This window comes from Anolis carolinensis, unplaced genomic scaffold, assembly GCF_035594765.1.
Source record: "Anolis carolinensis isolate JA03-04 unplaced genomic scaffold, rAnoCar3.1.pri scaffold_7, whole genome shotgun sequence".
Lineage (NCBI taxonomy): Eukaryota > Metazoa > Chordata > Lepidosauria > Squamata > Dactyloidae > Anolis > Anolis carolinensis.
This window is the reverse complement of record NW_026943818.1, coordinates 40,795,192-40,807,574: the sequence shown is the minus strand read 5'-3', so window position 1 is coordinate 40,807,574 and position 12,383 is coordinate 40,795,192. Positions and strand designations below refer to the sequence as shown.

The 12,383-nt window shown below is 41.7% G+C and overlaps 1 protein-coding gene across 1 annotated transcript; it reads left to right on the top strand.

Annotated features, from left to right (window-relative positions):
- Positions 1 to 4,451: 4,451 nt before the first annotated feature.
- On the top strand, positions 4,452 to 12,092 carry klf2 (KLF transcription factor 2). Its single transcript, XM_062960025.1, has 3 exons — positions 4,452 to 4,575; positions 9,789 to 10,299; positions 11,597 to 12,092. Exons 1-3 carry the CDS (start codon positions 4,504 to 4,506, stop codon positions 11,770 to 11,772), a joined length of 759 nt encoding a protein of 252 aa, XP_062816095.1. The 5' UTR covers positions 4,452 to 4,503; the 3' UTR covers positions 11,773 to 12,092.
- Positions 12,093 to 12,383: the final 291 nt, after the last annotated feature.

Genomic DNA, 12,383 nt, shown 5'->3' with positions numbered 1-12,383 from the left:
TTTTCGGAAAACCTTCTGGGAAACAAGACATAAGGCTTCCATTAGGAAATCGCAAAAAAAAAAAAATACAATCAATAAAATACAAAAAAACCCAAAAAATCGCAACGCAATAATATCAAGAAATAAAAGCCGGAAATCGCAATACCAAAATATCAACAAAAAATAAAAAACAGAAATCGCAATGCAATAATATCAACAAAAAATAAAAACCAAAAAATCACAACGCAATAATATCAACAAAAAGTAAAAACCAAAAAATCGCAACACAAAAATATCAACAAAAAATAGAAACCGGAAATCGCAACGCAATAATATCAACAAAAATAAAAACTGGAAATCGCAACGCAATAATACCAAAACCAAAAAATCGCAACGCAATAATATCAACAAAAAATAAAAAAACGTAAATCGCAACACAATAATAACAAAACCAAAAAATCGCAACGCAATAATATCAACAAAAAATAAAATCCGGAAATCGCAACACAATAATATCAACAAAAAATAGAAACTGGAAATCGCAACACAATAATATATATATATATAAAAATAGAAACCGGAAATTGCAACGCAATAATATCAACAAAAAATAAAAACCAGAAATCGCAAAGCAATAATACCAAAATCAAAAAATTGTAACGCAATAAGATCAACAAAAAATAGAAACCGGAAATCGCAACACAATAATATCAACATAAAAATAAAAACTGGAAATCGCAACGCAATAATACCAAAATAAAAAAAACCACAACGCAATAATATCAACAAAAAATAGAAACCGGAAATCGCAATGCAATAATATCAATAAAAATAAAAACTGGAAATCGCAACGCAATAATACCAAAACCAAAAAATCGCAACGCAATAATATCAACAAAAAATAGAAACCGGAAATTGCAATAATACCAACAAAAAATAAAAACTGGAAATCGCAACACAATAATACCAAAACCAAAAAATCGCAACGCAATAATATCAACAAAAAATAAAAACCAGAAATCGCAATGCAATAATACCAAAACCAAAAAATTACAACACAATAATATCAACAAAAAATAAAAACCAGAAATCGCAACGCAATAATATCAACAAAAAATAAAAACCGGAAATCGCAACGCAATAATATCAACAAAAAATACAAGCTGGAAATCGCAACACAATAATATCAACAAAAAATAAAAACCGGAAATCGCAACACAATAATATCAACAAAAAATACAAGCTGGAAATCGCAACACAATAATATCAACAAAAAATAAAAACCGGAAATCGCAACGCAATAATATCAACAAAAAATACAAGCTGGAAATCGCAACACAATAATATCAACAAAAAATAAAAACCGGAAATCGCAATGCAATAATACCAAAACCAAAAAATTACAACACAATAATATCAACAAAAAATAAAAACCAGAAATCGCAACGCAATAATATCAACAAAAAATAAAAACCGGAAATCGCAACGCAATAATATCAACAAAAAATACAAGCTGGAAATCGCAACACAATAATATCAACAAAAAATAAAAACCGGAAATCGCAACACAATAATATCAACAAAAAATACAAGCTGGAAATCGCAACACAATAATATCAACAAAAAATAAAAACCGGAAATCGCAACGCAATAATATCAACAAAAAATACAAGCTGGAAATCGCAACACAATAATATCAACAAAAAATAAAAACCGGAAATCGCAACACAATAATATCAACAAAAAATAAAAACCGGAAATCGCAACACAATAATATCAACAAAAGATACAAGCCGGAAATTGCAACACAATAATATCAACAATAAAAAAAATAAAAACAATAAGGCCATGATAGATAAAGGGAATCAAATGTTTTGGAAATGATACAAAGGGATAAACAAAGTTGGGCTGCGTCAAGAGATCAATAAATAAATTGATAAACATATCCGCTTATCCAACGTTCTGTTGGCCCGTTTAGCTTGGATAAGTGAGACTCTACTGTACTCAAGTCAATAAGTTCTTGTGGTAAAATTAGGTGTCTCAGCTTATATTCGGGTTGGCTTATACTCGAGTAGATACGGTATTAATGAATAATACAGTAGAGTCTCACTTATCCAACATAAATGGGCCGGAAGAACGTTGGATAAGCAAATATGTTGGATAATAAGGAGGGATTAAGGAGAAGCCCATTAAACATCAAATTAGGTTATGATTTTACAAATGAAGCACCAAAACATCATGTTAGACAACAAATTTGGCAGAAAAAGTAGTTCAATACGCAGTAATGCTATGTAGTAATTACTGTATTTACGAATTTAGCACCAAAATATCATGATATATTGAAAACATTGACTACAAAAATGCGTTGGATAATCCTGAACGTTGGATAAGTGAGACTCTACTGTACTGTATTATTGTTATTATTATTATTTAATTGGCATTGAGTTTTACTCACATTATTATTATTATTATTATTATTGTTATTATTATTTAATTGGCATTGAGTTTTACACACACATTATTATTATTATTTATGAATAATATTTCATGATTTAATTCTTTGAAAACTTTTAGATATTTAATTGGCATTGAGTTTTACACACACATTATTATTATTATTATTATTATTTAATTGTCATTGAGTTTTACACACACATTATTATTATTATTATTATTAAATTGTCATTGAGTTTTACACACATTATTATTATTATTATTATTATTTAATTGGCATTGAGTTTTATGCACATTATTATTATTTAATTGGCATTGAGTTTTACACACACACGCATTATTATTATTTAATTGGCATTGAGTTTTACACACACATTATTATTATTATTATTTATGAATAATATTTCATGATTTAATTCTCTGAATATTTTTAGACATTGAATACTGAACTGGGAGATTTGATTTATTTTTATTTTTATACTTTATTATTATTATTATTATTATTATTATTAATAATAATGAATAATACTTCATGATTTAATTCTTTAAATAATTTTAGATATTTAATTGGCATTGAGTTTTACACACACATATAATAATAATAATAATAATAATAATAATAATAATAATAATAATAATAATAATAATTTAATTGGCATCATTATTATTATTTATGAATAAATTTCATGAATTAATTATTGGAATAATTTTAGATATTTAATTGGCATTGAGTTTTACACACACATTATTATTATTATTATTATTTTTAATTGGCATTGAGTTTTACACAGACATTATTATTATTATTATTATTATTATTATTATTATTTATGAATAATATTTCATGATTTAATTCTCCGAACAATTTTAGACATTGAATACTGAACTGGGAGATTTGATTTATTTTTATTTTTATTATTTAATTGGCATTGAGTTTTACACACACATTATTATTATTATTATTATTTATGAATAATATTTCATGATTTAATTCTCCGAACAATTTTAGACATTGAATACTGAACTGGGAGATTTGATTTATTTTTATTTTTATTATTTAATTGGCATTGAGTTTTACACACATATTATTATTATTATTATTATTATTATTATTATTATTTAATTGGCACTGAGTTTTACACGCACATTATTATTATTATTATTTTCATTATTATTATTATTATTTCATTGGCATTGAGTTTTACACACACATTATTATTATTATTTAACTGGCATTGAGTTTTACACACACATTATTATTATTATTTAATTGGCATTGAGTTTTACACACACATCATTATTATTATTTATGAATAATATTTCATGATTTAATTCTCTGAATAATTTTAGATATTTAATTGGCATTGAGTTTTACACACATTATTATTATTATTATTATTTAATTGGCATTGAGTTTTACACACACATTATTATTATTATTATTTAATTGGCATTGAGTTTTACACAGACATTATTATTATTATTATTATTATTATTATTTATGAATAATATTTCATGATTTAATTCTCCGAACAATTTTAGACATTAAATACTGAACTGGGAGATTTGATTTATTTTTATTTCTATTATTTAATTGGCATTGAGTTTTACACACACATTATTATTATTATTATTATTTATGAATAATATTTCATGATTTAATTCTCCGAACAATTTTAGACATTGAATACTGAACTGGGAGATTTGATTTATTTTTATGCTTTTTATTTATATTTTTCGTTTGGCTAGACGGCCGTGGCTCTTTGTTTTGTCCCAGCCGGGCTCCGGCCAGGGTGCCCTGGAGCATGTGCAGATGGCCAGCGGGCCGTCCGGCCGAGGGACGTTCTGGGCGCTGCTTTTATAGGGGAGCTAAATTTAGTCCGAGCGGGAGCCGCAGACCCTCCTCTCCTTCCCGGGCTCACTTCCTGAGCCGCCTGCCATTGGCCGGCAGCCGCCTGCCTTAAAGGGGCCTCCGGGAGGGAGACGGCTCCACATCTGCACACCCACCCACCCACCCACCCACCCGCCACCGCTCTCCTGCCTTCCTACCGTCCTTCTCCTTCTCTCGCCATGGCCACCGCCAGCCTCCCCTCCTTCGCCTCCTTCTGTTGCGCCGCCGCCACCGCCGAGAGCCGATTCCAGGTCAGTCGCTCTGCACATGCTCAGGGGCACCTGCGGGAGGAATGAGAGGTCACTGCAAGCTCATAGAACTGAATAGGATGCATCATGCAGTCATATAACTTAATTTAATGCATGACATGTTCATTGCAAACACATATAACATAGCGGGATGCATGATATGGTCATTGTAAACTCATAACTTAACATGATGCATGACACGGTCATTGCAAACTCATAGAACTACATGGGATGCATGACACGGTCATTGCAAACTCATATAACTTAACGGGATGCATGACACGGTCATTGCAAACTCATAGAACTACATGGGGTGCATGATATGGTCATTGTAAACTCATAACTTAACATGATGCATGATATGGTCATTGCAAACTCATATAACTACATGGGATGCATGACACGGTCATTGCAAACTCATAGAACTATATGGGATGCATCATGCAGTCATATAACTTAACGGGATGCATGACATGTTCATTGTAAACTCATATAATTTAACAGGATGCATGATATGGTCATTGTAAACTCATATAAATACATGAGATGGATGACACTGTCATTGCAAACTCATATAACTTAACGGGATGCATGACGCAGTCATATAACTTAACGGGATGCATGACATGTTCATTGTAAACTCATATAACGTAGCGGGATGCATGATACGGTCATTGTAAACTCATAGAACTACATGAGATGTATGACACGGTCATTGCAAACTCATATAACTACATGGGATGCAACACACGGTCATTGCAAACTCATATAACTTAACAGGATGCATGACATGGTCATTGTAAACTCATATAACTACATGGGATGCATGACACGGTCATTGCAAACTCATATAACTACATGGGATGCATGACACAGTCATTGCAAACTCATATAACTTAACAGGATGCATGACATGGTCATTGTAAACTCATATAACTACATGGGATGCATGACACGGTCATTGCAAACTCATATAACTTAACGGGATGCATGACGCAGTCATATAACTTAACGGGATGCATGACATGTTCATTGTAAACTCATATAACGTAGCGGGATGCATGATACGGTCATTGTAAACTCATAGAACTACATGAGATGTATGACACGGTCATTGCAAACTCATATAACTACATGGGATGCAACACACGGTCATTGCAAACTCATATAACTTAACAGGATGCATGACATGGTCATTGTAAACTCATATAACTACATGGGATGCATGACACGGTCATTGCAAACTCATATAACTACATGGGATGCATGACACGGTCATTGCAAACTCATATAACTTAACAGGATGCATGACATGGTCATTGTAAACTCATATAACTACATGGGATGCATGACACGGTCATTGCAAACTCATATAACTTAACGGGATGCATGACGCAGTCATATAACTTAACGGGATGCATGACATGTTCATTGTAAACTCATATAACGTAGCGGGATGCATGATACGGTCATTGTAAACTCATAGAACTACATGAGATGTATGACATGGTCATTGCAAACTCATAGAACTACATGGGTGCATGACACGGTCATTGCAAACTCATATAACTTAACAGGATGCATGACATGGTCATTGTAAACTCATAGAACTACATGGGATGCATGACACGGTCCTTACAAACCCATGTAACTATATGGGGTGCATGACATGTCATTGCAAACTCATAGAACTTAACGGGATGCATGACATGTTCATTGTGAACTCATAGAACTACATGGGATGCATGATATGGTCCTTACAAACCCATATAACTACATGGGGTGCATGACATGGTCATTGCAAGCTCATAGAACTACATGGGGTGCATGACACGGTCATTGTAAACTCATATAACTTAACGGGATGCATGACATGTTCATTGTAAACTCATAGAACTACATGGGATGCATGATACGGTCCTTACAAACCCATATAACTTAACGGGATGCATGACACGGTCATTGCAAACTCATATAACTACATGGGATGCATGACACGGTCATTGCAAACTCATAGAACTTAACGGGATGCATAACACATTCATTGTAAACTCATATAACATAGCGGGATGCACGACACAGTCATTGTAAACTCATAGAACTACATGGGATGCATGACACGGTCATTGCAAAATCATATAACTTAACGGGATGCATCATGCAGTCATATAACTTAACGGGATGAATGACATGGTCATTGTAAACTCATAGAACTACATGGGGTGTATGACACCGTCCTTGCAAACTCATATAACAACAGGATGCATGGCACGGTCATGGGATGCATGATACAGTCATTGTAAACTCATGTAACTACATGGGTTGCGTGATACGGTCATTGTAGTGTCATATAAGTGCATTGAACTGCATATGATCATTGTAAACTCATACAACTACATGGGCTATGCATACGGTCATTGTAGACTCATACAAGTGCATGGACTGCACGATCACATCATTGTAAAATCATATAACGACATGGGCTACATGATTATTACAAAGTAATCACGTAGCCCATGTAGTGATATGATTTTATATGCTGGGCAGGGGGTTGGACTAGATGACCCATGTGGTCTCTTCCAACTCTGTTATTCTATGATTCTTTATGGTCATTGTAGGCACATGTATGTGCACTGAACCGCAGGATAGGGTCACTGTAAACTCATGTAACTGCCCAGAACCGCATTGGCCCTTTCTGCTGCAGCGCCACCCTCTTGACTCACGTTGCTCTTTGGCCTTTTAATGCAGCCCTGAATCGCATTGGCCCTTTCTGCTGCAGCGTCACGCTTCCGGATCAAGTTCAGCTTGATATCTAGGAAACGCTGCCTATAAGAGAGACTAAATATAAGAAGAGACTAGGCTGGGTTGCTGTGAGTCTTCCAGGCTGTCTGGCCATGTTCTGGAAGCATTCTCTCCTGACGTTTCGCCCACACCTATGGCAGGCATCCCCAGAGGTTGCGAGGTCTGTTGGAAACTAGGAAAGTGGGGTTTATATATAGCTGTGGAATATGTGAATGTTGCAATTAATCACTCTAATTAGCACTGTAAAGCCTTGCAGCTTCAAAGCCTGGCTGCTTCCTGCCTAGGGGAAGACTCCTTTGTTGGGAAGCGTTAACTGGCCCTGATTGTTTCCTATCTGGAATTCTCGTTTCCAGAGTGTGGTTCTTTATTTACCGTCTCGATTCCAAGAGTTTTAAAACAAAGGATTCCCTCTCCCCCCAGGCAGGAATCAGCCAGGCTTTGAAGCTGCAAGGCTTTTCAATGCTAATCAAGGGGGGACAACCTTCACACTTGCTTCCAACAGAAAAGGAGTTCTTTCTCCCACCCTGGATATATAAACCCCACTTGCCTAGTTTCCCAATCTCTGAGGATGCCTGCCACAGATGTGGGCAAAACGTCAGGAGAGAATGCTGCTGGGGCATGGCCAGGCAGCCCGGAAATCTCACAGCCATGAAAGCCGCCATGACAGCAATTAGGCTCCTATTGATGCAGCATACAACTGCACTGGGCTTCTCCGCTCCTGCATCACACTCTTGGCTCAGGTTCAGCTTAATATAAGAGACATTAGACTCCTCTCGAAGCACCTAAGGATGGTGTTGGCCTTTCCTGCTGCAGCGCCACCCTCTTGGCTCAGGTTGGGCTTAATGCCATGTGAGAGAGGTTGGTCTAGATGGCCGATGGGGCCTCTTCCAAGACTGGTTGCTTCACATTCTCCTCTCAATGCAGCTGAGGATGGTGTTGGCCTTTCCTGCTGCAGCACCACCCTCTTGGCTCAGGTTCAGCTTAATGTCATGCAAGAGACGCTGGTCTAGATGGCCGATGGGGCCTCTTCCAAGACTGGTTGCTTCACATTCTCCTCTGGATGCAGCCCGCTTTTTGCAGGGGGTTGGACTGGACGGCCCGTGAGGTCTCTTTGAACTCTAGGATTCTATGAGGATGGTGTTGGCCTTTCCTGCTGCAGCGCCACCCTCTTGGCTCAGGTTGGGCTTAATGCCATGTGAGAGAGGCCGGTCTAGATGGCCGATGGGGCCTCTTCCAAGACTGTGTGCTTCACATTCTCCTCTCGATGCACCTAAGGATGGTGTTGGCCTTTCCTGCTGCAGCACCACCCTCTTGGCTCAGGTTCAGCTTAATGTCATGCAAGAGACGCTGGTCTAGATGGCCGATGGGGCCTCTTCCAAGACTGGTTGCTTCACTTTCTCCTCTCAATGCTTCTTGCAGGGGGTTGGACCAGATGACCTGTGAGGTCTCTTTGAACTCTAGGATTCTATGAGGATGGTGTTGGCCTTTCCTGCGGCAGCGCCACCCTCTTGGCTCAGGTTGGGCTTAATGCCATGTGAGAGAGGCTGGTCTAGATGGCCGATGGGGCCTCTTCCAAGACTGTGTGCTTCACATTCTCCTCTCGATGCACCTAAGGATGGTGTTGGCCTTTCCTGCTGCAGCATCGCCCTCTTGGCTCAGGTTCAGCTTAATATCATGTAGGAGATGCTGGAGTAGATGGCTCACGTGGTCATCTTCACACATGTTTCACATTCTCCTCTCGATGCAGCTGAGGATGGTGTTGGCCTTTTCTGCTGCAGCACCACTCTCTTGGCTCAGGTTGGGCTTAATGTCATGTGAGAGAGGCTGGTCTAGATGGCAGACGGAGCCTCTTCCAAGACTGGTTGCTTCACATTCTCCTCTGGATGCAGCCTACTTCTTGCAGGGGGTTGGACTGGACGGCCCGTGAGGTCTCTTTGAACTCTAGGATTCTATGAGGATGGTGTTGGCCATTCTTGCTGCAGCGCCACCCTCTTGGCTCAGGTTCAGCTTAATGCCATATGAGAGAGGCTGGTCTAGATAGTCGACGGGGCCTCTTCCAAGATGTTATGCTTCACATTTTGCGCTTGATGATGGTGTTGGCCTTTCCTGAGGCAGCGTCACCCAGAGCCGGTCCAACCATGAGGCAAATTAAGCGGTCGCTTCGGGTGCAAAACATACCATCGAGACTGCTTTTTCTGTCGATTTCTTGTAAAACATTTTGTTGCTTAGTTTGTAAAATCGTAATGTAATTTGATGTTTAATATCCAACAATATTATCCAACATTTTCGCTTATATTTTTCAGTGATTATTTGGGGGGGGGGGGGTGTGCCAAAATTCTGTTCGCCTCCACTTGAAGATTACCCAGGGCCGGCTCTGCTTTCCTAACCCTCTACCCCTCTCCCTCTCTCTGCAGCCGGACCCCTCGTGGCTCTGGCCCTGCGCCCTGGAGGCCCGCCTGCCCCCGGAGGAGGAGGAGCCTCGTTACCACGGCGACCCCGAGGATGAGGAGGAGGACGGGGACCTGAACTCGGTGCTGGACCTGATCCTGTCCATGGGGGGCGGGGGCGGGGTCTACCCGGAGGAGGGGGCCCCTCGCCCGCCCTGCTGCGCCCTGGAGGGCCCGCCCTTCCCCGCCGCCTTCGAGGCCCCGCCCGCGCCCCCCCTCCCGGTGCAGGGGCGCTTCGTCTTCGTGCGGCCTGCACCCCCGAGCCCCGAGGCGCGCCTGGACTTTGGGCCCTTCGGGGCCTTCCCGGACGTGGCCCCCTCGCCGACCCCGCCGCCGACCCCGCCGGAGCCCAAGGCCAGGAGGGGCCGCCGCGCCTGGCCACGCAAGCGCCCCGCCGCCCACTCCTGCTCCTACGCCGGGTGCGGGAAGACCTACACCAAGAGCTCCCACCTCAAGGCCCACCTGCGCACGCACACCGGTGAGCCACAGGCCCAGCACAGCTTCCTTCAGGCACCTGGGGCCTTCTGCGCATGCGCAGAAAAAGCCCTGCGAGAAAAGGCCTCACTGAGGGCCCTTGTTGTAATGTCTGGAGTCTTCTGAGCATGCTCAGAACAAGCCCACGAGAAAAGGCCTCACTGAGGGCCCTTGTTGCAATGTCTGGGGCCTTCTGCGCATGCTCAGAACAAGCCCACGAGAAAAGGCCTCCCTGAGGGCCCTTGTTGCAACGTCTGGGGTCTTCTGAGCATGCTCAGAACAAGCCCTGCGAGAAAAGGCCTCACTGAGGGCCCGCTTCAGCCTCTTTGCGCATGCGCAGAATAGCTTTAAGACGCTTGGGTTTTTCTGCATATGTTCACAAGCCCGAAAAAAAGCTGAGGGGCCGCTTTCGCCTCTTTGCGCATGCTCAGACTTATTTACTTACTTACTTAAAGACGCTTAGGTTCTTCTGTGCATACTCAGAACGAGCCTGAGGGGAAAACATTCCTGGCTGAGAGACCGCTTCAGCCTCTTTGCGCATGCTCAGAAGAGCTTTAAGACGCTTGGGTTCTTCTGCGCACGCTCAGAACGAGCCTGAGGGGAAAAGATTCCTGGCTGAGGGACCGCTTTCGCTTCTTCGCGCATGCTCAGACTTACTTACTTAAGAACAGCTCTCTTAAGACGCTTGGGTTCTTCTGCGCATGCTCAGAGTTACTTACTTAAGACGCTTGGGTTCGTCTGCGCACGCTCAGAACAAGCCTGAGGGAAAAAGAGACCCGGCTGAGGGAACGCTTCAGCCTCTTCGCGCATGCTCAGACTTACTTACTTAAGCACAGCTCTCTTAAGACGCTTGGGTTCTCCTGCGCATGCTCAGAAGAAGCCTGAGGGAAAAAGAGACCTGGCTGAGGGCCCGCTTCAGCCTCTTTGCGCATGCTCAAAACGGCTTTGTTGGGAAACCTGGGTTCCTCTGCGCATGCTCAGAACACTTTTGAGGGAGCCCGGGTCCCTCTGCGCATGCTCAGAAGATATTAGAGGGAGAGGGAGCCCCTTTTGTACGAGCCCAGCTACCATTCCCGCGCATGCTCAGAACAGCTTTGGTAGGACGCCTGGGTCCGTCTACGCATGCTCAGCGGAGGGAGAGCTCGGCCTTAGCCTTGGCGCATGCTCAGAACAGCCTCGGGGGGGGGGAGCCTGGATCGCTGTGCGCATGCTCAGAGTGAAGCGGCGGCTCCAAAGGGAGAGGGGAGTCCTTTTTGTGCCGCACACTTCCGGCGCTGACGGTTCCCGTTGTCTTTCCTCAGGCGAGAAGCCGTACCACTGCAACTGGGAAGGCTGCGGCTGGAAGTTCGCCCGCTCGGACGAGCTGACCCGCCACTACCGTAAGCACACCGGGCACCGGCCCTTCCCTTGCCCGCTCTGCGACCGCGCCTTCTCCCGCTCGGACCACCTGGCCCTCCACATGAAGCGGCACCTTTAAGGGGCGGACCGCCGGAAGTACGGCACGCGCGGGCCGGAAGTACGGCACTCCTGGACACAAAGGGGACCGGAAGTGTATGTTCTGGAGCCCCTTTTAAAGGGACAGGGCGCTTCTGATGTAAACAGAAACCAGCCAAGCACGTGACGATGTGTGTCTGCACTGTATATATATATATATATATATAGAGAGAGAGAGAGAGAGAGAGAGACTGTTATGTTTTTTATATATATTGTAAATAGCGGGAGACAACAATGGGCCCATTCCTTTCGATTATTATTTTATATAAAAATAATAAAAATATTGTATATATATTTAAAGAAGAGGCTTTTTTTTTGGGCCATCACAAACAGGAAGGCACAGTCAAAACCCTCCCAGCAGATGGCCATTGTTGGAAATACTGGAAGGGTTTGGTGGGCATTGAGTTCGGGAGTTGTAGTTCGCCTACTATAGACTGAAATAATGATGGATCTGGACCAAACTTGGCACCGATACTCGATATGTTCAAATGTGAACACTGGCCAAGTTTGGGGAAAATAGACCTTGGCATTTGGGAGTTGTAGTTGCTGGGATTTATAGCTCGCCTACAATCAAAGAGCGTTCTGAACCCAGCA